The sequence below is a fragment of the Castor canadensis genome, chromosome 7 (assembly GCF_047511655.1).
Source record: "Castor canadensis chromosome 7, mCasCan1.hap1v2, whole genome shotgun sequence".
NCBI lineage: Eukaryota > Metazoa > Chordata > Mammalia > Rodentia > Castoridae > Castor > Castor canadensis.
This window is the reverse complement of record NC_133392.1, coordinates 64,333,489-64,360,860: the sequence shown is the minus strand read 5'-3', so window position 1 is coordinate 64,360,860 and position 27,372 is coordinate 64,333,489. Positions and strand designations below refer to the sequence as shown.

At 35.8% G+C, this 27,372-nt stretch overlaps 1 protein-coding gene and 1 non-coding gene across 4 annotated transcripts in view; one reads left to right on the top strand and one right to left on the bottom strand.

Annotated features, from left to right (window-relative positions):
• Adk (adenosine kinase) overlaps nucleotides 1-27,372 on the bottom strand; it is a 502,187-nt gene that overhangs the window by 74,441 nt on the left and 400,374 nt on the right. For 2 of the 3 annotated variants that reach the window (XM_074079212.1, XM_074079213.1), the window contains exon 9: nucleotides 21,748-21,862. The exons of the other annotated variant lie outside the window; for it this stretch is intronic. In XM_074079212.1, the coding sequence (XP_073935313.1) occupies nucleotides 21,748-21,862 (115 nt within the window). The remainder of the gene's footprint in view (nucleotides 1-21,747; nucleotides 21,863-27,372) is intronic. 3 annotated transcript variants of the gene reach the window in all.
• On the top strand, nucleotides 14,359-14,431 carry Trnaa-agc (transfer RNA alanine (anticodon AGC)). Its single transcript has one exon. It is a non-coding gene; the product is annotated as a tRNA-Ala (tRNA).

Genomic DNA, 27,372 nt, shown 5'->3' with positions numbered 1-27,372 from the left:
ATCACAAAACAAACAACAACAACAAAAAACCCTCCATGGACAAAGAAGTCCAAATAGATGCAGCTACAATAATAGTGAATGACTTGAGTGCCCCACTTTCATCAATAGATGATCCAGACTAAAGAAATCAACAAAGGTAAATTACATCACAGAAAAAATGGATTTAACAGACATCTACAGAAAATTTCAACCAACAGCTGTGGAATACTCATTCTTCTTAGCAGCTCATGGAACTTTTGCCAAAATAGATCATACTTTAGGCCATAAGGTAGGTCCTAACAAATATAAGAAAACTGAAATAATTTCTTGTATGTTATCAGATCATAATGGAATAAGACTAGAAATCGACAGAAATTAATCTATAGCAAGAGAAACCACAGAAACTATATAAACACATGGAGATTGAACATTACACTTTTGAAAGATAACTGGGTCAATGAAGAAATGGGTGGGGGACTTCAAATTCTTAGAATTGAATGAAAATGAAAACGCAACTTACCAGAAGCTCTTACAGCTCTGAATGCCTACATTAAAGAATCAGAGACAAAGGTACAGTGACTCAAGCCTGTAATCCTAGCTGCTTGGAAGGTGGAGATCAGGAGGACTGCAGTTTGAGGTCAGTCTGGGCCCAAAATGGTGAGACCCCATCTTAACCAATGGCTGGGAATGGTGGTGCATGCCTGTCATTCCTGTTAGGTGCAAGGAAGCACAAATAGGACATTGTGGCCCAGGTTGCTTGGGCAAAAGGCGAGACCCTATCTCAAAAATAACCAACACCAAAAAAATGGGCTGGTGGAGTGGTTCAAGTCATAGAGCAGTTACCTATACCCTCAGAGACTGCCGAAAAAAAAAAAATCAGATACAGCTTAGATAAATAACCTAGTGATGCACCTCAAGGTAGTAGAAAAAGCCATTCCACAGTTAGCAAAAAGGAATAATAAAGATCAGGGCAGAAATTAATGAAATGGAGACTAAAAGAAACAGGATCGATGAAACAAAGAGTTGGTTCTTTGAAAACACAAATAAGACTGACAAACTGTTAGTCAAACTATCTGAAAGAGAAGACCCAAATTAATAAAATTGGAAATGAAAAGGGGATATTACAAGAGATACCACTGAAATCTAGAGGATCATTAGGGAATATTTTGAAAACTTGTATTTCTAGCAGACATAGTGGCTCACACCTGTAATCCCAGCTACTCAGGAGCCAGAGATTGGGAGGATCGTGGTTCAAGACCAGCCAGAGCAAAAAGTAAGCAAGACTCTATTTCAACAACTAAGCCAGGCATGGTGTGGCATACCTGTAATCCCAGTTACTGGGAGGCATAAGTAGGATTGTGGTCTGAGGCTGGCCCTGGGCAAAAACACAATATCCTACCCCCCAAAAAATAACCAAAGAAAAGGGTTGGGGAAATGGCTCAAGTGATAGAATGCCTGCCTACAAGTGCAAGGTCTTGAGTTTAAAACCCCAGTACCATTCCCCCAACTACCAAAGGAAAATCTACAGGAGATGGATAAATTTCTAGACACATGACCTACCCAAATTGAACATAAAAAGATCAATAACAAGCAATGAGCTTGAAGCAGTAATAAAAAATATTCCAGCAACAACAACCCAACACAGGATTGGCACAGGTCCACTGCTAAATTCACTGATATTTTTGTGGAACACACTGAAGCTCCTTAAATCATTTCATAAAATAGAAAGGGAGGGAATGCTTCCAACTCATTTTACAAAGCTAGTATTTACCCTGACAGTAAAACCACACGGGGATAGGATAACAGAAGAGAAAACTATAGTCCAATTTCTTTGATGAACATAGATGCAAAAATTCTCAGGTTCAGCAATATATTTAAAAGATCATATGCCATGATTATGCTGGTTTCATTCCAGGGATGAAGGATGGTTCAACATATGCAAAGCAACAAATGTAATACAACACATAAACAGAATTAAGAACAAAAAAAATCACATGATCATCTAAATAGATGTAGAAAATGCCTTTGACAAAACCCACCATCTCTTTATGATAAAAGTATTGAAGAAACTAGGAATAGAAGGATTATATCTCAAATTTGTATATTTGTATATTATAACGAATAATATACAACTAAACTACATCTCAGTATAACAATGTTATACTGAATGAGAAAAAAAACTGCAAGTATTTTCTCTAAAATCAGGAATGAGTCAGGGTATCTCCTTTCTCTACTCTTATTTGAATTCCTTTCCAGAGCAGTAAGGCATGAGAAAGAAATAAAAGGGCTACAAAAATGATTCCTATTTGCAGATGATAGTTAAAAAAATACGAAAGACTCCACCAGAAAATGCTTAGCAGGGTATAAAATCAACATCTAAAAAAAAATCTCATTCATAATAACCTCCAAAAAATGCCTAGTAATAACCTAACCAAGGAGACAAAAAGAACTCTACAATGAAAACTATAAAACACTGCAGAAAGTAATTGAAGAAGACAACAGAAGATGGAAAGACCTCATATTCATGAATTGACAGAATTAATTTTGGGAAAATGGTCCTATTACCAAGGGTAAGTTACAGATTCAATGTATTGCCATTAAAGTTTCAATGCCAGAACTAGAAAAAAAATGATCCTACAATTCATACAGAAGCACAAAAGACCTCAAATAGCCAAAGCAATCCTGAGTAAAAACAGCAATGCGGGAGGTACACAATACGTGACTTCAAATTATACTACAGAGCCATAGTAACAAAACCAGCATAGTACTGGCACAAAAACAGACAGATAGAATAAAATAGAAGATCCAGGAATGAATTCATGCAGCTACAGTCATCAGATTCTCAACAAAGGTGCCAAAAACATAGGTTGGAAAAAAAGACAGCCTCTTTAACAAATGGTGTTGGGAAAACTGAAATCCACATGTAGAAGACTAGAAGTAGATTCCTATCTCTTACCCTGTACAAAAATCAATTCCAAATGGATCAAATACATTAATGTAAGACCTGAAACTCTGAAACTACTAGGAAAAAACAAAACAAAATGAGAAACACTGCAATATATAGGCATAGGGTAATGACTTTCTGAATAGATTCCAATAGCTCAGGAAATAAAAGCAAGAACTATCAAATGGGATTGCATCAAAGAGAAGAGTTCTATACATCAAATAATTACCATAGTAAAGAGGCAGCCTACAGAATGGGAGAAAATGTTTACCAGTATTCATCTGACAGGGGATTTACATCCAGAATATATAAAGAACTAAAAAATTAAACATTGAAAGAACTAATATTCCAGTTGATAAACAGGTAGATGAACTGAACATACAGTTTTCAAAAGAAGTACAAATGGCCGATAAATATATGGAAAAATGTCTACCATATTTAGTTGTCAAGGAAACACAAATCAAAACTACATTGAAATTCCATCTCACCCTAATTAGAATGACAATCATCAAGAAAGTAAACAACAAGGCTGGGCAAGGTAGCTCACACCCGTAATCCTAGCTCTTGGAAAGTGTATGTAGATCACAGTTTGAGGCCAGCCCTGTTAGCAAGCTAGCAAGACCCCATCTCAACCAGTAAGCTGGGCATGGTGGTATACACCTGTCATCCCAGCTATGCAGGTGGATTAAATAGGTCACAGTTCAGGCTGACCTGAACAAAATAATGGAGCTCCTATTAGAAAAATAACTAAAAGCAAAAATGGCTGGGGGCATGGCTCAAGAGACAGAGCACCTGCCTCGCAAGTGATAGGCCAAAATCCCAGCACCACCAAAAGATAACAAAATAAAACAAAACAAGACAAAACAAAACAATAAATGTTGGAGAATCTATGGGGGAAAAGGAACCCTTATATTTGGTGAGACTGTAAATTAGAACAGCCACTATGGAAATCATAGCGGTTCCTCAAAACACTAAAAATAGAACTACTGTATGCTCCGGCTGTACCATTCCTGTGTAGGCACCAAAGAAATAAAATCAGCACACAACAGAGACATCTGCACATGTATGTTTACTGAGGCACTATTCACAATAGCCAAGCTGTGGAATCAGTCTAGGTGCCCATCAGCAGATGGTTGAATAAACAAAATACGGCATATATTCACAATGGAGCATAATTCAGTTATCTAGAAGAACAAAATTATGTCATGTGCAGTAAAATGGATAAAAGTGGAGATCATCATGTTAAAGGGAACAAGCCAGACACAGAAAGACAAACATCACATTTCCCCTTATGTGTAGAACCTAGATTAAAATAAAAAAAAGAGACATGAAAGTAGAAGAGGGGCTGTTTGGAAAAAGGAAGGGGATCAGTAGGAGGGAGAGGGGGAACAAGTGAGGGTGATGGGAGTAAACATGATCAAAATATGTTATATGGACATATGAAAATGTCACAATGAAATCACTTTATTTTGCACAATTAATATGTACTACAATGGGGTACATACAATTCACTCTTTTAAATACTATTTAAAAGTTCTATTCTTAACTTCCAGATTCTACTATCAGAATTTCTACGATCTTATTAGCATCTACATTATCTCCAAATTTATTATCAACTTCAAAATTTGTGAATGCATTATTTAAATTTTTCTTAAGTTAAAAAGAAAGCTTAGTAGAAATTTCTTTAGCAAAAACTTTGGTATAAACATTTTCTGTGATTGAATTCATTAGCCTTTGCATCAGCCTTTATCATCTTTAAACGAAGCCAGACTTTATTAACTTTCTAAGGCATTTTCCCTAGTGCATTTACCACAATTTTTCTCTACACTTTTTAAAACCTATCACGTTTATCTACCAATAACCCCATAAGATTGTTCATTACTAAACTTTTAAAAGGATTATGGCAGCTTTTATTCTTCAGCATTTTTAAAAAAGTCTTCATCTTTAGTATTTATTGATTCTTCTGAAATTGGGCTTTATAAATAAATATAAGTATGGTTTCTTTCTTTTATAGAATTATGGGAAACTGACCATAAAATGTTTTACAGCCCAAAAGATCTCTTCCTTCTCTGTACATAATTTAAGGCCTTAGTAATATATTGCCCACCATGGTATTCAAGTCCCACCACAATTTGCCATTGCTTATTTACCCATACTATCCTCCCTGATATTTGTGTTTTCTTTTAACACATCGGACCTTAAAGGATTCCTTGTCTTTGCTCTAATTATTTCATTAACTTGGAATACCTTTGTGATCTTAACTTATTGAACTTGTTCCATCAGATTTCCTATAAAAATTAGTTCATAAAAGTCATATACCACTTCTCATATTTACTAGTGCATTAGTTCTCTTCTTGAATTTAAGATATTTTTATAATCACAATCACAATTCTACACACACACACACACACACACACACACACACACAAAAGGGCTAGTGGAATGGCTCAAGAGATAAAGCACCTGCCTAGCAAGTATGAGGTCCTGAGTTCAAACCCCAGTTACACACACACACACACACACACACACACAAAACTACCCCTCCTCCAAAAAACCCCCAAACCCTTGCCTCTTCCTTATGACTGGTATGGTGTAAAGGAAATTTTCTTGAGTATTTACTAAACCAGAAAGGCCCTAAAAGTAGGAATTTAAAATAGCTTAATAAAAGTAGAGAAAAGATAAATTTTCTAAGTCAAGATCAGGCAAAGAGGGTGGGGGAGACAAGTGGGGAACCTCAGAAATGGTAGCTTTTATTGGACTATTTAAAAAAATTAATAAATCAAAAATGATTAAATTCTAAAGCAGATGACCCAGGATAAAGGCTAAAAGAAATGAAGCAAGAGTTAAATTTTTAAATTTAAGTATAGTTTTTAATATGTGAAGTTTATTCCTTGAGGAAAATTTTAGCTGTCCAATTGTCTGAATCAGATTTTTCTACTATACCTCCAATGAGCAGTACTAGGGTTTGAGCTCAGTGCCTTACTCTTTCTAGATAAGTGCTCTACTATTTGAGTCATGCCCCAGCCCTTTTTGCTTTAGTTTATTTTTCAGGTAGGGGCTTGTGTTTTTTTGCTGGGGGCCAGCCTCAGACCATGATTCTCTCATTTCTGTGTAGCTGGAAATGCATCACCATGCCTTGCCTATACTGCCAAAGATTTTTATCTGGGCCAGAAACTTGCACGCACTGTTTTCACCAAAAGTAAATTTTGCTACAAAGCTGTAATGCTCTGAAAAATGAATTTTAGAAACTAATGGAATTTGTATTTACTGGGTATAAACAATAACTATTCTAAAAGCAACTGGCAATATCCCACCTTTTTTTTTTTTTCCTTCCATATTGGTGATTGAAACTTAGAGCCTTGCATAAGCTAGGCAAGTTTTGACCCACTGAGCTACATTTCTAATCCTCCCCTTTATTTTTTTTTATTTTGAGACAGGATCTTTTTAAATTGCCCAGGCTAGGATCCTTCTGCCTCAGCTTCTTAGTAGGTGAGATTATAGGCTTGAACCACCATGTCTAGCAGTAAAGTAATTAAATATATATCTATATCATATTTTAAAGAGCTCTCTAATATAAAAATAGAATTTTCAAAGAAGATGTATATATTGCCTAAAAACTATTTAATTTAATATATATACACATATATATCTATACATGTGTAGGTAAATGTTGCTATAATCTAGATATACATGGATATGCACACATAACTCCATGTCCAAAAGTTTTCAAGCCCTAACAAATTCTACCTACAAAGAAGTCTTAAGAATTGGAGCTTATTTGGCACAAGTTCTGAAAAACAGTTAAGTATGGATTAGATCACATGTAGATATTTTGGGAAGCCAAGGGTCTCTAGATAAATTTCTACAAAAAGCTTTATCTTACTTAAACTTTCTTGGCATTCATCTTATGGAAGCAGCCGGTGATCTTAATATGGTATACATTCTGAGGTATACTATAAACCAGGTCTTTTCTAATCTTGGAGCAAGTAATATTTTGGGCTGGACAGTTCTTTGTTGTGGGTGGCTATCCTGTGCATGGAAGGGCAGCATCCCTCCCCTTCATCCATTAGATGCTAGAACCCTACTCCTCTGTCCCAGTCTATTTTCCTAACCAAAAGTGAGGGGGGAATCGGATACCAGTTGTTCAAGCCTGTACCTCTAGCTACTCAGGAGGCAGAGATCAGGAGGATTGTGGTTCAAAGCCAGCCCAGGCAAATTGTGAGACCCTATCTTAAAAATTTTCATCACAAAAAAAGGGCTGATGGAGTGGCTCAAGGTGTAGGCACTAAGTTCAAACTCTAGTGCCACACACACAAAAATGAGAGGGAAAATTGTTCCTGACTGCAAATGAGGCAACATGATACAAAACATGTTAGACTGGTATTTAAGAAGCTGGGATCTAATCTAGCTGTCTTTGGCTCTAATTCTGGAATCTTGGGAAAATGAGCAAATGCAGCAGTTCTCAAATGGTATGAAAGGTAGTATTGCTAAACTACTTAAGGATCTTATCTAACAAATAGATGCTTCTATTTTATAACTAAGTACTGGATATGACTTTCATTAAGATTGTAATTACACAGTCTTTAGTAAATCAACTCTCACACCATAAGTAGAAAAGCCTCAGAAATATTGAAAAAAAAAAAAAAAAAAAGAAGGCATGAGAGAACTGCCAAGGTCGCCAAAACTTAACAGTACAGGATTCCAAAGATAAGAAACTCTCAAACTGCTAGGCTGACATTCTAAAAAGTTGTTTCCTCCCTTGGAGAATTTATTGCACACTCTTATGCTGGGGGAGAGGCTGAGAATCTTGGCCATGAGCTGCAACTAAGAGGCAGAGAAGCCCACAGAACTTTTGGTAATCTCTAGGGAGGAAAACAAGTTTAGCAGTCAGAAGTGAGGGGCCCTGATGCTGAGTAGGAGTAGAAAACAGTAAAGTAGGACTGAAAAATCAAGGGTTTTCTTCCTGTGGTATTGCCAGATTTGTCAAGCAGCAGGACAAGAGGCCAAAACACCAAGCAGAAGGTCTCTGAAGGCAGAGGGGTGGTTTTTTCTTTTTGGTACTGGTGACTGAACCTAGGGCCTTATACTTGCTGGGCAAGTGTCCTACCACTTGAACCAAGCCCCCAGCTTGGTTATCTTTACTCTAGGTAACTAACATAGGAAGACAGGATTACTAATAGAAACTCTGTAATTTATTATGGACAATATTTAACATTTGAGAAAAAAATTATCAGGCAAACCAAGAAGCAAGTCATAAAGAAAAGAGATCAAAAGAAACAGATCTCCAGATAACTCAGATATTATAGTTTTCTGATAAGGAATTTATTACTAATGTGATTAATATGCTCAAAAAACAGATGACAAGGTAGAGGATTAGGATATAGAATGGGGATCAATAAAAAACAATGAAATAATTTAGAAAATAAAAAATGTGACTACCAAAATAAAGAACAAAATAGATGTTTTGAAATGTAAACTGGGCAAAGCAGATAAGAGAAAATTAGTAAATGCCAGGGCATTTACCAAACATATGCACTGAAGCTTAAGGAGGAACAGAAGGAAAATATATAAAAGAGCATAAAAGACAGGATACAGTGAGAAGGTCTAATATGTGCATAACTAGAATCCTGACTGAAAGAGATGGACCAGTTGTAAAAAGATAATGACTGAGAATTTTCCAAAACTCATGAGAGTCATCAGCCACAGATTTAAGAAGCATTAAAACCCCAACAAGATAAGCACAAGGAAAACCAGAACCAAGTACAAAGTTAACGCTGAAGAAAAATTCTAAAAAAAACAACTGAAAAAGTAGAAATATTATGTTCTAAAGAACCAAAATAAGACTAACAGTTGAATATTTAATAATAATGAGAAACTCCAGAGCTGAGCACTGTGGTACACACCTGTAATTCTAGCACTCCGTAGGCTTAGACAGGAGGGCTAAAAAGTGAGACCCTGTCTCAAATGAAACAAAACGAACAAAGAAATAAAAGCAAAAACAGGAGCATCTGAAAGACAAAGGAAGGCCATTTGCAAAAAGCTCACAAAATGTTAACTTCCAACTTAAGAGTTCTGTGCTCATTGAAAGTAACAAAAAATAGTAACGAAAAAGAAACAGAAACAAACAAAAAACAGCCCATACACATACCCTGAGTCAAATAAATGAAGCTGGTTTAAGCACAAGAAAAATGATCTCAGATGAAAACACAAAAATGAAGAAAGAAAAGTAGTGGAAAGACAAAAATAATGTTCCTCCTCAAGGTTTAAAAATATATTTAGAATTGATATAACTAACAACAAATAATACAAAAGGCTGGATGGTTTGTATGGGATTAAGATGTTCAAGACCTTACCATTGTATGAGAAGTGGCAAAAGTTGTGATTTTTTTGTACCATAGCTCAGTGGTAAGGCATGTGCTTAGCAAGTGCAAGGTCCTGGGTTCAATCCAAACACCAAAAAAACAAAACAAAACAAAACAAACCTATGATTTATAGTTGATTTTAATATGTCAATGATACTTTTTAAGGCAAACATTAAAAAGATATTTAGCTCACAAGCAAATAGAGGAAAAAATACTTGATCAATTAAAAAGCAGCAGGAAAGGAAAGAAGAAGAAAAATATGTGAGACCAACAATATCGTGGATTAAAAAAATTACAATTGGAAATAGAAAATATTTTAAGGTGGAAAGATAAAAATATGACAAAATTTGTAAGTTACACTTACTGAAAAGAGAAGAAAGTAGTAAATATGAAAATTTTTACTTATTTTATTTATTTTTTAAGGACAGGGTCTTGCTATATTGCCCATGCTGGCCTCAAACTCATGGGCTCAAGCACTCCTCCTGACTCAGCCTCTCAAGTAGCTGGGACTGCAGACACATGCCACTGTGCCCAAGCCACAACAGTTAAAAAACGGGAAGCAAATATACAACAGAGAAAAATCAACAAAGTTAGAGTTAGTTCTTTACAAAATTAGCAAAACTGACATAGCCAAAATTGTAGCCATGAAAATATGCTTCTGAGGTATGGCTATGTAGAGCAGAACTGATGACTTGAGTGCGTTACTACATTCATATGGGACTGAGCACAGTAGAAATGCTATGGATATATATTTCTGAGAAGTGGGACTGCTTTGATGAACGTCTTTGGCTCAAGGAAACCCCCACAGGTTTTGTCAAAACTCTAAATGTATTGCAGTCTAAGCCTCTTTCTCTTCAACGGTGGTCAAACTCACAGCAAAGTCTGAATATCTTCTGCTTCTTCCAGCTCTCATCTGTTTCTCCTCATATGTAATTTTTCCTAACAAATTTTTTGTAGAACTCCATCTTGGCATTTGCTTCTCAGAAAACTCAAACTAAAACAGATCTTTAAGAAGGGTGATCAAGAAAACCGAGTATGGTGGCCCACATTTGTAATCCCAGCACTTGGGAGGTGGAGGCAGGAGAGAGTTACAGGCCAGCCTAGGCCTAGAGAAAGAGAGAGAGACCCTGCCCCAAAATGAAGAAAAAAATGAGAAATCAAAAATTTCTAAGATCCAAGAATTAAAAAATGTACTTTAGATCCTAAAAAGAATGAAAGAATAGTTTTAATAAATTCATGCTAATAAATCTGAATATGTAAATGATGTTGACAAATTTCTGGTAAAAAATATAATGTGTCAAAACTGTCATTGGAAAAAAATTAGAACCACCCTAAGCATTTAATTAAACAAACTGACTTTTTTGGTCAGATGATCCTTTATTGAAATTTTTTTCCATAGTACTGCTTTTATTTTTTTGACAGTACTAGGGTTTGATCTCAGGGCCTTGCACTTGCCAGGCAGTTGCTCTATAATTTCACCCATGCCTCCAGCCATCTTCTTAACTAGCTATGCATTGCAATGTACCAGTGTTGCTGTAACCTATGATGTCATGAGGATGGTGGTCATCAACACTGCAGTCCACAGACTGGGGAATCTCCAGGATGCTTTTTAATGGTTTCAGAATGTTCTCTGCCTAAGAATCAGGCAATGTTGAAAATCTCATCAAAAGTAACATTTTTATTCTGTTTAATGTTTTCCAGTTCTTCCTGGTGGCTTCTTAAGGGCTTGGATGATCAGGGCAGAGGAGGAAGGTACCACCTCAATCTGGCCTGTCCTGAGTGATCAGTCTCACTGTAATACGCAGAACCAGAAGGTCTGCTGGTTCCTTGATGATGTCATCAACAACCAGATTAGACCCAGGAGCCTAATCTTGGGGACCAGGGAAGACATGGCACGAACCTCACCTATAGTCTGGGTTCATGACTTTGATTTCATTGGGGTCGAACTTCACCAGCATGGTGAAGGTGGTTGGAGTCAAATGAACCCAGATTTGGGAGGACCAAAGAAAGTTGCACCTTGACCTCCTCTGAGCCAAAAGGGTAAGAAGCTGAGTTTATAATTTTTTTTAAAGGTCATATAAGATATTCACTGGGCCAAGATATTTTGATGGATGAGTTCTTTAAATATTTATATAAAAATAGCATTGATCTTATACAAAGTCTTCTAGAGCAGAAAAAGTCACTTTCTAATTTATTTCTTAAGACTATCATAATATTCCTATCCAAACTAACGAAATACCAAAACGACATCCTGTCAGGTCAAATGCAATGACATATTAAAAAGATACCACGACTAGGAATAGGGATGTGGCTCAAGTGGTAGAGTGCTTGCCTAGCAAGCCTAAGGTCCTGTGTTCAATCCCCAGTGCTGCCAAAACAAACAAACATTAAAAAAATAACAAACTCCTATTTAACTGTGGATATAAAAAGACATCATGTCTACGTTGAGATTATTTGAAGAATGTAAAGTTGGTATGCCATTCCATAATCAATCGCACATCAGTAATTCACACATTAAAGGGAAAAAAACATATGGTAATCTTAGCTATGGAAGTTCCTGATAAAACTTAGTATGTGTTCATGATTAAAAAAAATCTAGCTGGCACAGTGATATGCATCTGTAGTCTCAACTACGTAAGAGGCTGAGGCAAAGACGATGGCTTAGCCTAGGAGTCTGAGGCCAGCTTGTGCAATATAGTGAGTCCCTGTGTCAAAATCCCCTGTGTCAACACAGCAAGGGGATTGGACTATGAGCACATGATAAAAGCGAGAGCACACAAGGGAGGGGTGAGGATAGGTAAGACACCTAAAAAACTAGCTAGCATTTGTTGCCCTTAATGCAGAGAAACTAAAGCAGATACCTTAAAGCAACTGAGGCCAATAGGAAAAGGGGACCAGGAACTAGAGAAAAGGTTAGATCAAAAAGAATTAACCTAGAAGGTAACACCCACGCACAGGAAATCAATGTGAGTCAATGCCCTGTATAGCTATCCTTATCTCAACCAGCAAAACCCCTTGTTCCTTCCTATTATTGCTTATACTCTCTCTACAACAAAATTAGAGATAAGGGCAAAATAGTTTCTGCTGGGTATTAAGGGGGGGAGCGGGAGGGGGTGGAGTGGGTGGTAAGGGAGGGGGTGGGGGCAGGGGGGAGAAATAAACCAAGCCTTGTATGCACATATGAATAATAAAAGAAAAATGAAAAAAAAAAAAATAAAATTATAATGTTAAAAAAAAAAAAAAAAAAACTGGACAAGTGGGCTGGTGGAGTGGCTCAAACAGTAGAACACCTGTCTAACAAGTATGAGGCTCTGAGTTCAAACCCCAGTACCACCAACCCCCCCCCGCCCCCCGACAAAATCCTCCTTAATGTAATTACATGTGAGATGACCTTTTGGACTGGCAGAGGCTCAAGTAGCAGAGCATCTTATAACAAGTGGGAGGCCCTGAGTTCAAACCCCAGTGCCACCAACTCCCCCCACCCCCGCCCCAGAAAAGAACCCAGGCAAACTGTTTTTCTTTTGTGGCAGTACTGGGGGTTGAACTAGGGTCTTGCACTTGCTAGGCAGGCACTCCATCAGTTGAGCTATGCCCTCAGTTGCTTTTGCTTTTCTTTTTCGAGTAGGGTCTCCTGTTTATATCTGGGCTAGTCCGGACTTTCTGCACAGCTGGGATGACAGGCACACACTACCACGCCTAGCTTTTACTGTTGAGGTGGGGTCTCCCTAACTTTGTGCCTGGGCTGGCCTCAAACTGAGATACTCCTGATATCCACCTCCAGAGTAGCTATAATTACAATCATGAGCCACTATGGGAGCTAAATGAGCTATTAATGGAATGAAATTTTCCTCAGTCTGGTAAAGCTACTGTTTTGGCTGAAATATTAAAGTTTTTTTTTAACTGAGATTGGGAACACAAAGATGCTTATTATAACCAGATTAATTGTACTGTTACTCAATGTGTCTTACTGTGCTAGCCAGTGCAGTAAAGAAAGAAAACAAGATTGTAAAAGAAGAAAATCAGATGGTATACTGCAGACAAAGAAAATGCAAAAGAATTAACAGAAAAATTATTATAGTTAGTATGTGAAAAGGTAAGTATTAAAACATATATCAGTAAAAAGCAAATAGAAACAAATCTAAAAAGATATGTATTACAAGATTACATACACATATATGTATACACACACACATAAGATCTGTACACTGAAAATAACAAAACATTTAAAAATATTACAGGGACCCTAATTAATGGAGAGTAATATGCTGAATTGAGAAAAAAAATACTGTAAAGAAAAAAAATACTGTAAAATACTCCAAATTGACTTACAGATTTAATATAATCTGAAAAACATTCTACTAAGGAATTAAAAAGATTTTTGAGGGGGAGGGGCCAGGGTTGAGACAGGATCTCATAGTGGCCTGGAACTCACTATGTATGTATTCCAGGCTGGCCTCAACTCATGACCTTCCTGCTTCCACATCCCTAGTGCTGGAGATCATAAGCATGTACCACCACACCCAGTTCAAGAATTTTATTTGTAGCAATTAAGTTAATTCGAGAATCTATGCAGAAATGCAAATGGCAAAGAAAGCCAGTAGAATGTTGAAAAACAAAGTTGGAAGATCAGATTTACCAGATAAGAAGACTGATTATAAACTAAGTAGAAGAGTATCCAGTTAGTAAAGGACAAAGAGAATAATGGTATAGAGAATTTAGAAAAAGACTCAGAAATATACAAGGTCATCTGAAATATGACAAAGATGTCACCATAGTGTAGTCAGGGAGGCATGTTTATATAAATGAATGATGTTGGATTAGGTAGTTTTTATTTATTTATTTGTTTGTTTATTTTTGCAGGTCTCATTCTGTAGCCCAGGCTGCCCTTGAATTCTCAAGCCTCTTAAGTGGTGGTATTACAGATGTGTAGTACCACACCTGGACTTCAAGTAGGTATTGATACGGACATAAGCAGATGTCTTTACTCCAATGTATATACATATGTATATGTATATACATATACACAGATGGTTATGCTAGTTGAGAAGAATAAAAGATTTCAAAAATGTAGCTGGTGGTGTGGCTCAAGTGGTAGAGTGCCTGCCTAGCAAGTGTGAGGTCCTGAGTTCAAACCCCAGCACCACCAAAAAGAGGAGAGAAAGAGAGATAGAGAGAAAACCTCCTGCTGGGCACCCATGGCTCATGCCTATAATCCTAGCTACTCAGGAGGCAGAGATTAGGAGGATTGCAATTGGAAGAGCCTGGGCAAATAGTTTGTGAGACCATATCTTGAAAAACCCTTCACAAAAATAGGGCTGGTGGAGTGGCTCACGGTGGAGGCCCTGAGTTCAAGCCCCAGTACCGAAAAAAAAATGTAAATATTAGGAGTATATCTTTACAAGTTGGGGATTCACAGTAACTATTTTCTTTAAAGGAACATAAGAAACACTAATTATAAGGTGGGGAAACATGAATTGGGCTGTATTTAAATTAATGGCTTTTTTTAAATCAAAAGATACCATGAAAAAACCTGGCATGGTGATGCATGCCTGGTAATAGCAGCACTAGGAAGGCTGAGGCAGGAGGCTCACAACAAAGCCAGCCTGGGCTATATAATGAGATCGTGTCTCAAAAAGCCAAAGATACCATGAAGAAAGTTAAAAGGCAAGCCACAGATTGGGAAAAGATATTTTCCATACATCTACCTAACAAAAGATTTTTATGCAGACTATAAAAAAAATTCTAAACCAATAAGACAAGGCAATATAGGAATAAGACTTTAACAGGGATGTCACAAAAGAAGGTACCTAAAATGCCAATAAGTAGATGAAAAGGTACATCTACCTACACCATATTGGAAACCAGGAAAACTCCAATCAAAATCACAATGAGATGCTGTTACATACTCATCAGAATGGAAAAATTAAAAAGATGGACAGTGGCAAATGCTGGTAAATATATCCTCTACACAGTGCTAGTGAGAGCGTATATTGGTATGACCCTTTGGAAATCTGGAACTGAAAATTGGAAGTCTTCTGTATCCTAACTACAGCCATGGTTACAAGATCTTATGTATTGGGCAAAATCATTAATATATGACAGTAAAAAGAGTGAATTCTATTTATTGAAAAAAATTCCATCAGGATGTGAAAGGAAACCAAGATGAAACACATACTCCAACAAATGACCCTACCTACATTACAACTGAATAATGCAGCAACACTAACGAGGATGAAATAAAAGAATTAACTTACTTTGGATAGCTATATTTTGGCTGGACATTGTAGGGCCAAGGCAAAAACAACTGTAAACAAATACTATCACAAGTACATATGTTTCTTATAAGGGTGGAAGTAGCAATTCAAAACTACTTGAGGATGGAACAAATAAGTAAATATATTTTTTAGATAATAGAGCCAGAATCTTCCATATCAAAAGGGGACATTAAAAACACTGCAAGGGCAAAGGGTAGAATGAATACTATGTTGTTTGGAATAAAATATAACATGGTTTAACATACATAAACGGACACTGAACTAAATATAACTGGTATGTATGTATAGCTTGTTATACACACATGTTGCCCAATTCTGCTAAGAGGGCCTAGATACAATGACACTCAGGAGCAAAGAGCATACTGAATGCTGAGATCTGGGTTTCTAAGTACCATATGTCAATAAAAGGAACCAGGGTTCTTAGGAGAAGTGGTTGATTCCAGGACTGAGGCAGGGAACACACAACATGAACCTGGGATACTACTTGTCAAAAAGTAACACAGTACACAAAAAAGAATGGGAACAAAACCAGGCAAAATTTTTTTATACTGGGTGACTTCGTTGAAGAATTAGGCAGAACTAATTGCTAACACTATACACTAAGATAATGGTTACTGTTGGTGGGATAATGATTAGGAGGGGCACCAGAGGGTCTTCTAAAATGCTATAAGTATTGTATTCCCTTTTATTTTTTCCTTTTATTTACTTTTTTCCCCCAGTACTGGGATTTAAACTCAGGACCTTCTGCTACACTGCCAGCCCTTTTTGCTTTAGTTATTTTTCAGATAGAATCTTGCGCTTTTTGCCTGGATCAGCTTTGGCCCTAGCTCCTCCTGCCCACACCTCCTGTGTACAGATGTACTACCATGCCCAGATTGTTGGTTGAGATGGGGTCTCACTAACATTTTTGTCCAGGTTGGCCTCAAACTGAGATCCTCCTTTCTTGGCCTCCCAAGTAGCTAGGACTACAGGCACCTGGCCGTCTTTTTTCTTTCTTTCTATCTTTTTTAAAAGACAGTCTTGCTATGTAACCCAGGACAGCCTGGAACTTGAGATCCTCCTGCCTTATCCCTTCTGAATGCTGGATTACAATGTTGGATTTCTAAATCTGGTTGTAGTTCCACAGGTATGTCCATGCAATGAAAAGCTGTATCAATTTTATATGCATATTATACTTCAATATAAAGTACTTGAGGTGTTCTGTATTTTGGCTGTGGTAGTTTTTATATATTCTTTAGGAAAATATATATAAATTTTAATATATGTAATCTGTATCTCAATAAATTTGACTTAAAGGTCCTTCTAGGAATCAATGCTATCTTCCTACTGTGGACATCTAATTGATTCTCAAAGTGAGATTGAGAATAGATAGCATTGTTATCATGTAAGGGAACTTTGTCAACAAATACACAATGCTAGATAACTCTACCCGCACTGGCTTCTATTATATCTTCTTGTGGGTATTTATTCCAGTATGATTGTCAGATTGAGGGGAAGGTGCATTTAAGAAGGCAGGGCTCCATTTACCAAAAACTCACTAGGTGATTTTGGCATGATAGTAGTTTTCTAGTTAAAAACCTCTGACCTATATGTTATCTCTCTTTATGCAAAACTGAAATTCAAGCAGCGTAGAAAGAAGTATGAAAGTATTCAAAAAAGAAGTCTAGAACTTATTCTCCAAAATCAATTTCCTTATTATTATTTTTTTTAGGGCAGCCGTTTGAAATTTATTACTTTCAATTTAGAACCAAAGACCTATTGCATTCTCTTGTTAGTGATATATTTAGTATGGAAAGCTGGGAAAATTAAACTCTCTATGATGCACTACATATATATATGCATATACATACATACATAATATTTTATAATAATCCTGAATATGATAAGGCGTTAATATAATAAGACTTCAGTAGTAGTTTCTGCCCATTCGGAAAATAAGTGTTGTTCTTAGGTTTTCTAAAGTTTAGTGACTCCTGTGTCACTAAACGAGTTCATTCAACATTTATTAAGAGGATCAAAATGAACAGTATCTTTTCACTCTGCCTTCGTCTTCAGCCTCTTACTCTTTTTCATTATTTAATGTTTGTTTTTTAAAATTGTGATTAAAACATACCATATTTACCATTTTTAACCACTTTTGAGTTTACAGCTCAGTGTAACTCAGTACATTCTTATTGTGTCACCATCACTGACCATCCATCTCAATGGATGGACAATTTTTTTTTATCTTGCAAAACTGAAACACTGTGCCCGTTGAACAATAACTTCCCATTCTTTCCTATCCCAGCCTGCGGCTACCAACATTCTATTTTTGTCTCTATAAATCCAACTATTCTAAATATATAATATAAGTGGAATCATACAATATTTACCCTTTGTGCCTAGTTCTTTCACCTACCATGGTATCTTCAAGGTTCATCCACATTATAGCATGTGTCAGATACTCCTTTTTATAAAAGACTGAATAATAGTCCATTGTATGTATGTATGTAAATATATATAAACATGTATGTATACACATATATATTTTATCTATTCATCCGTAGATGAATATTTGTACCTTTTCATATAACTGTTATGCACCCATGATCATAGCATTGTTATAACAATGCTATGATCAATGCTATGATCATGGGTGCATACACACCTGTTCAAATTCTGTTTTCAATTTTTTTGGGCAAATAACTAGAAGTGAAATGCTACTGTGTTACTCTTCATACTCTTCATTGTCTAGACCTCCCTCAACAAAAAGTTTTTTTTAACTCAATTAGCTCGTAAAGACAATGACTGATATGGGACAGAACCTCTGAACTGGATGGAAACCCAATATGAAAGAGAGGACCAATAAAACAGGATGAGTGGAAAAGAATTTAGATTTCCTGGCATTTTAAATAAGAAGAATTAAAAGATTAAAATTTTAAGAGAAGGTGGTTTATAGATACCATATCTCAAAAAGAGGTAAGTCTCTAGAATAAAATACCAAGGAAATTGATCTTGTTAACATTATTGCTAAATGTTACAATGCAACAATGTGATCATTTAAAAATACTCTGCAATGTGAGGTTTAAGGCACAATAATTCCTAATTAGTGCTTTAATAAGTGTGTTAGCACTGTCTTGTGCCATTCTGGAATGTCACTTATGGTAAATTAAGGTACACTTTACCTTCCTATCTTCCATTAGTATTTTAATGCTAGGAGGTAGAAAAAAACTGATCCATATTCAGGAGGAAAGGAAGGAAAACAATAACAAATTGGCATCTCTTCTGTGAATTGCCCCACAGGCCAAGCATTTTTATGTTCTTAATCATTATTAAATGACTTAACATGACACCCAGAGCCTGGCGAATGATTGCATCCTGACATGAGAACGAATTACAAATGAAATGAAAGATCAAGCTGTATTAGAGGACTGCCTCTGGGAAATGAAAATCTTTAATTCTCTTTTATTATTGACATTTATTTGGCTGCCATGAATAACAACATAGAAAGAGATTCAGCTATGCTTGTGTGCTGAATAGCTTATCCCAGGGCTCAAAACTGCATTAACATTTATCATGTTTGCTTTTGTAGCTGACATTACTGAACAGATTCTCTATCCGTCTTATAGTTATCATGCATTGCAGATATAGTGCATCCTCTAATTTAAGTTCATTTTCATATGGTGGGAATAACAAAGATTAGCCAGTGTCTTTCCTCAAATAAATTTCTGATGGGAAGTATTCTTAAGAATGGATTAATAGATTAATAAAGAACAAAATAACTCCAAAAGGAAATTCAGATTTAATAAAGAATAAAATAAGTCCAAAAGGAAATTCAGTCAGAAGATGGGGGAGGCAAATTTTCAATTGTGGGAAAAATGTGCAAATTCACAATGAGGAGGACAGTTGTATGATACGTGTTTCTGGAATACAGAAGGCCTTAAAATGAATCTCTCCACAAACTAAACAGCATTTGTGAATCTGAAAGTAGTGTTGTATTTCCTATAAGATAAGAGCATGTTTTCACTTTTCTGAACTATTCATTGCTAAGACATCAATAGGCCACACACTATAGGAAGACAGCATATCAGATAGTTTGCATCAATGCAGGGCTATCCTATTATGGCTCTTTTCTCTCACACAAATTCACAACATGCCTTTTCCTGCCACAGCAGTAAAAGATTACATAGTCAGGGCTGGGGTGTGCCTCAAGTGGTAGAGTGCTTGCTTAGCAAACAGGAGGCCCTGAGTTCAAACCTCAGCACCAAAAAAAAAAAAAAAAAAAAAAAGTTCCACAGTGCCTGGTACCTCTTTTTAAATCTCCGCCAGAATCTAAGGTTTAGCAAGGATGTCAATCTCTCTTGGGAAAGCCATTTAATATCTCTGACTCTTGTCTGAAAAAACATTTTTAACTATCTTTTTTAGGGGTTGAATTATGAAAAATTTCAGACATATATATAAGTGGATTTAACAGTACAGTGACCTTTCCCCACACCATATCTCCACTGCCCAGCTTCAACAATTAACTGAAGACCAGTTTCATGTCATGGACATCCCCACTTCACTCCTTACTATTCACTGAATTATTCTGAATCTTACTTTTGATAATGCTGTAATATGGTGGTCCCAAAGTTGGACCATAATTTCACTGATGACCATTTCAGGTTTTCTGTATTTGCTTCATGAGAATTTACTTCATGGGAGATAAGAAAGAGTGACAGAGGGGGTGAATTTGACTGAAGTACATTATGTGCATGATTGGAAATATCACAATAAAATCCCTTACTTTGTAAAATTAATATATGCTAAAAAGCCAATTTACTTCATTGTCACTGTAACAACTTTCTTTAAGCTTTATAGATCTCCTTCTCAAAGTCAAAATAATCCATATTTTTATTAATAAGAAATATGATCATACTTTATATTGGACTCATACTTTATATTAATTTTATTTGCCAGTTAAATTTTTTCTTTTTGTTTGTGGGACGGGGCTTCATACTTGCAAAGCCAGTGCTCTACCACTTGAGCCACACCTCCAGTCTATTTTGCTCTGGTTATCTTTGCAGATGATATCTTGCAATCTATGTGCTAGGGCTGGCCTTGAAACAAGATCCTCCCAATCTCAGTCTCCCAAGTAGTTAGCATTATAGGTATGAGTCACTGGCATTTGACACCAGTTAGATCTTTAAGGATCACATCTTGTTTTCTTTCCTCCCCTTCCCCCAAGGATCATATCTTATATTTCAATGTTTAGCTGTATACTGAACAAACACAAAGGTTACAATTGTTACTTTTTACAAAAGTAATTAACTGGTTTTAATCTCAATGATTCAGATAGAATAGAAACTCTCCATTTTGACTTTAGTAGGAAGTAGCATCATATTGACAATAATTTTAACCAATAATATGTTCGTTCATTAGATGAAATTCCTATTTTATTCCTATGAGTACTATATAATGGATGGCTGAATAAAAACAGAAATGAGATTTGCTTCTTTAAGAAAAATTTGAAGAAGCAACATTTCCAGATTTGCTCATAATGAGTAAGTATATTTTATTCTAGAGCAAATATTTATAAGTAAAATGTATTCTTTTTTAAGGAAAGACATTTCTGTATAAACAAAATCTTCAAAATTTCTACAGTAAATAAACTATATTGAAGTGGTCTTAGTCAACTGAATTTTTTTTTAGATTGTGTTACTATTTGTTGGTGATACTGGAGATGAACTTAGGGTTTTGCTTGATCTCCTGAGCCATGACCCAGCCCTTTTTGCTTTAGTTATTTTCCAGATAGGGTATCCTGCTTTCTGCCTGGGTTAGTCTTGGATTGTGATCCTCTTACCAACACGTTTTGCATTGCTGGGGTTACAGACATGAACCATCATACCCACCTTGTTTGTTGAAATGGAATTTTGATAGCTTTTGCCCAGACTGGCCTTGAACTGGAATCCTCTCAGTCTCCACCTCCCAAGTAATTGGGATTATAAGTGTGGACCACCACAGCTGGCCCTCAACTGAATTTTAATAAATTATCATCTTGAAAAATGAAATCATTTCTACAAAGATGGAGGGTAGGAACATTTGTTAAAATAAAAAAAAATGGTTAAAAAGTACACTGCTGAGAATTCTTTATAATAGAAAACAAAGAATTGTGTTGTAAGCAATCAATTGCTGTAAACTAGGTTTGCCACATAGTTTCCACACGTACCTGTGGCCATTATAGTGTCATCTCTCCCTTGGGTGAAGATCACGATCCGCTGCCTCTTTGAATTCACTTTTGGAAGAGCTTGTGTCTTTTTGGCTATCTCTTTAATGTTTTTAGTCTAATAATAGAAAGGACAAAAAAGCTTTTATAACCAGTAGAGTAAAACAAAACTTCATTAGTAGATTAACAATTTTGCTTCTGATGGGACATAGTATCTACCAGGAGACATTCAAAAAACTTTTTTAACCATATAAAAAAGTAAACAGAATGTTACAGTAACTTCCAAGGAACCATCATCAATGTGCAATCAGATTAGAGTTATGATGAATTTTATTTCATCTACACCATCTACCTGCCTTTCATATTATTCTGAAGCAAACCTTAGGTGATATATAATTTCATCTGTAAATCCTTTACTACTTCTTTCTTTTTTTTTTTGTAGTAGTGACACTTGAACTCAGGACATTGTACTTGCTAAGCAGGTGCTGTACCACTGAAGCCACACATCCAGTCCTTAGTATGTATTTCTGAAAAGTAATGACACTTAAACATAGCCCCTTAGTAGGGTATATTTTAAAAATTAATAATAAGCAGGGGGGAGAAATGAACCAAGCCTTGTATGCACATATGAATAATAAAAGAAAAATGAAAAAAAAAAAGAGGTATTTTAACAAAAAAAAAATTAATAATAATTCTTCAGTGCCAACAAATATCCAGTCACTTTTCAAATTTACAACTAAAGAGAGATTTGATTGTTTGTTTGAGACAGGGTGTCATTATGTAGCCCAGGCTAGCACTGAACTTATTATCCTCCTGCCTCTGTCTCCTGAGGGCTGGTGTTACAGACATATGCCACCATGCCTGGCTAAAGAGAGTTTTTTAAAAAGAGGAATATTTGGCCGGTAGAGTGGTTCAAGTGGCATAGTTCAAACTCCAGTACCAACAAAAAGATAAAAAAGGAACATTTAATTATTTTAGAGATTTACAGAGTTAATTATGTAGACTTTGGAAATTATAGTTGCTATAATGACAAATTTTTCAAAGAACTGAATGAGAGACAGAAAATGCTAACATTTCCTATGCAAATACTTAATTTTCTTTAAGAAAAGAATAAAGTTAAAAAACATAAATTAATTCTCAAAATGATGATACTGCTTTTCATACCACACAGGCCATGAAGCTTTATATCATAAACATTCTAATTTGAAATCTAACTCTTGAGTTAAAGGCAAGTTTTAGAGCTAGGCCTGGTGATATACACCTATAATCCCAGCACTGGGAGGCTGAGGCAGGAGGATCACAGTTTGAGGTCAGCCTGGACTGTATAGCAAGACTTTGTCTTCCAAAAAAAAAAACAAGATAAAAAAACTTTTTTATTTTTATTTTTGTGGTACCGAACTGGGGTTTGACTCAGGGCTTCATGATGTTAGGAAGGTGCTCTAGTACTTGAGCCATGCCTCCAGTTCCCCAAAAGGCAAGTTTTAAAAATCATGTTTTTCAACCACTTAGATAACTTAAAAATCCACGCCTGCATTTAGTGGACCCTTAAAACTGCCCGTGGATGGGCTTTGTTGGTAGTTTTCTTTATTGCTGTGCAAAGTTTCACCTAGTTATAGAGAAAGAAACACAAACCATTGGAGGAATACAGGAATGGCACAAGTGAAGGACACACAGGGCAGAAAAGCTTAAGATGAACAGCACAGGGGCACATGATTCACAATGAAGGGCTACGATCAGTGCAAAGTATGACAATCCATAGTGAAATGCTTGTTTGGTCACTAAACATTTAAATTCCAGAGAACGTATGAAGTGAAGTTTCTAATACACCTAGCAAGATGATTTTTGGAGGACTGCTGATTCTGAAAAGAATAGTACTTGTGGTAGGATACTGCTGGTGACCTTTTGAATATGCTATTTCACTTTCAGTTGCTTATTTTAGAATAGAACTAAGCCTGAACTCTGATGAGAAAAGAAATTTCCTATGTTTTTGATTACTAACAGTTGAAAGGTCCAAAAATGCCATATAATAACAATTTCTTCACCTTGTTAAATAATATACATTTAATTAGAGTGACTCAAATATATTCGGCCAATCTCCTTAGCACAAATATATTTTACTATTAATTTGTGTTTATGATTAAGTATAATTCATATTCAACAGAGAGGCAACACATTCAGTCTATCATCATGGAAGCACAGTCTTATGAATGTATTAGATGTTTTTGATATTTTGAGACAGGGCCTTGCTATGCTACTTAGGCAAGTCTCAAACTTATGGGCTCAAGAGACACTTCTTTCTCAGCCTCCAGAACACTTGGGATTACCGGTGCCTGCCACAGTGCTCAGCTGATTTTTTTTTTTTTAAAAAGGAAGCCTTTCTTCAAGGTGCTATTAGGAATAAATTAAGAATAACATTCAATGGTTGCTTTTTGCAAACTATGTGGAAAGACAGTTTATTGTGGGAGTTTGTTAACGTAATCAAAGAAACCTTTCTAATGTCTCAAATTAAATCTTATAAAAGTAGCAATTCAAGATTGAAATAAACTTTCTAATTACAAACCGTAAATCTTTCCAGATTTATGTAAATTTTATTCTATTTGTATCCATATCCACAGTTCATGAAAAATCCCTTTGTCATTCACTCTGGAATCACTTGTCAGTAAATACCTAATCTCAATTTTCCTTCAGGAGCTATTGCTTGCTCGCAAGAGTTATTCTTGTCTAGTATAAAATTTTTTTGTTTAAAGCTCAATTTTCATTTCCCAAAGCTACATATTTCTATTTCTACGTATTTACTTTTCTCCATCCTCCTTAAGTTCTTCTCAGTCACACATGAGATCAAACATCTTAACAGAATGATAAAATTACAAGGAATTTTAGAATATGACAGACCTAGGCTTATTTTTTTGTGACCTTGAGGAGGCTAATAAACCTAAGGCTGTGTTTACTTATTGACAAAACTAAGAATACATTCAACTAAAAGATGTTAGGGCTGGGGGTATAGTTCAGTGGCAGAATTTTGTAGGCTTGGTAAATGCAAGGCTTGAGTTCAATTTCCAGTACCAAATCTCTCTTTAAAATACTTACTCATTACAAAGAAAAAATAGTAATGGTGCAGTAGAGGAAATTGATAGATACCAACTTAACCAGTGATCAATTAAATGATCCTAAATTACTAGATAAAATAGTATATTAGCACAGTCCTAAAGAATTTCCTCTAAAATATTATTAATTGCAAAGGAAAAAGAGTAACTTTACAGAGCATAAACCAGCTAAGGTGGTAACCTTAGCCCAGCAATCAAGGTTAACATTATCAGCAATAAGACACTGTCACACCATTTACCTCGCTGATATGCACTCTGAGCAGGTTTTCCAGCCAAAAATGAGTAACTTCAACCTTTTTATGAGAAAATACCAGAAAAACTCAAATGGAGAGTACACAATAGCTGACCAGGATTCTTCAAAAGAATCAAGGTCATGAACAAGGAAAGAGTAGATTGGGAAAGACTAAGGAGACATGACAAATAAATGTAATGTAAAATCCTGGATTAGGTTTTGAAACAGAAAAAGGAATTAGAGGAAAAACTGGTGAAATCAGAATAAAGCCTGCAATTCAGTTTTTAGCACTATACCAGTATTAATGTTTTGGTTTAGAAGATGGTAACATTAGGGGAAGGTAGGTGAAAGGTATGTGGGAATTCTGTACTGGTTTCGAAATTTTTGAAGACTAAAGTTATTTTAAAAGAAAAAATTAAAAATAAAGACAGGTGTGGTGGCTAGTGCCTATAATCCCAACACTGGGTAGGCTGAGGTAGGAGGATCCAAATTTGCAGGCCAGTATGAGCAACATAGGGAGACTTTGCCTAAAAAAGTTAAAAATAACTGTTGTGAAGATGAACGTAGATAAGTGAAAGAGAATTTAATTAGCAGTCACTGCATTCTAAGAACTTAATAAACATCAATTTTTATTCATTTTAATGACTTTCATTTTAATACTCCCTAAAACAGTTAGTTCCTTAGGTTGGCCCAAAATCTCTAGAAAGGACCACAAGAGTTTTGAGAATTCAATTATTGTATCAATAAAGGGAGGAAAAAGACAAACAGGAAGAAAGCTCATACAACTGAGCTATGAGCCATTATTGAATTCTAAAGTCATTAAATTTGAATTTTTCTGGACAGAAGATACTACAATTATCCCTATTTCATAGATGAAGAAGAGCCATGTATACAGCTATGAAAGTATTCATTAAAATATTTACTGCAGTATTACTGTATCCCATTTTACACATGAAGAAACTGAGTCATAGAGGTTAAGTAAATTGTCAAAAGTCCTAAATGTAAGTAGTGAAGTCAGGACTAACATCCCAAAGTCTGATTCCAAGGATAATAGTACACTTAATCACTACTCCATTCTATTCATAGATTATATTGCTTCTAAATTTCTGCCAGTGTGTTTTTTGCTGTTATCACAAAACTACAGAATGTTTCTCCTAAATCATTTTCCCACACATTTACAACCTATTCTTGATCTTTTATTTAAATTTGCTATTTTTCTTAATTATTCTGGTTTCTAATAAATTTTAGTCCTTGGGTTTCAAGATATGCTAGACTATGAGAGAGAAAGCAGTGCAATTTAAGAAAGTTGAGCTCTGGTTCTGCTGCCAGCATGCATTAGCTGTGTAACTTTGAACAAGGCATATAGTCTATTTTTTATCTGTTGAACTGACTATGGTGATACATTCCCTATCTACTTCTCAAGATTTGTGAAGTATCAAATGTATTAATGATATATTGGAAAAGGTTTTATAAACTGTGAAGCATTTTATAAAGGTAAATTTGACCTTTTATAGTCACTGGGGATCGCACACCTTAAATTTAGCAAAGAATGTGTCCTCTTTTTCTTTATTGCATTTTTAACAGGCTGATAATAGAAATGTTAAAGAATCCTGTCATAATCTACCTACTTCTGTAGAAGTCCAGTTGTGGTGTTCCCACACATTACTTCACTTACTCATACCATTTTCTGTTTTGTCTTCTGAATAGAAACTCCTATTGTAGTTATGGTGTTTGTATGTGCGTCAGTCATCAGTTTGATCTCACACGACTCTCCTCCCTGTTCACCCCAATCTAATCACAATGGCCTCGTCTAAGTTTCTGGAGTTCACAGCACATTATGCTCTTTCTTGTTTGGAGGACTTAGTGCTCTTGTGCCCTCTATTTCAATTTTGTTACCCTATTTGTTTTCTTTTTTTTTTCTGTCATTGCTAGGAATTAGTATTTTTCAGAGTTTGCTTTCTCAGAGAATCATTCTATGGCCATTTTATCCAAAATAGGAACCCTTTCCAAATTCTTTTTCACAACACACTCTGGTCATTTCTTCCTTTTCTTCAGGGTCCGTAGGGGTGTGTTAAACACATATTAAGTGCTCAGTAAAGCTGGTGGAGTGGTTCAAGTGATAGAGCACCTGCCTAGCAAGTGTGAGGCCCACACCCCAGTACCACAAAAAAAAAAAAAAAAAAAAAAGATTAAATGGAGAGAATTAGAAGACTATGTTATCTGTGTCCCATAATACGTTTTTAAATTGCCCTCTCTTATAATCTATGCACCTATGAAAACAGCAGTATACTC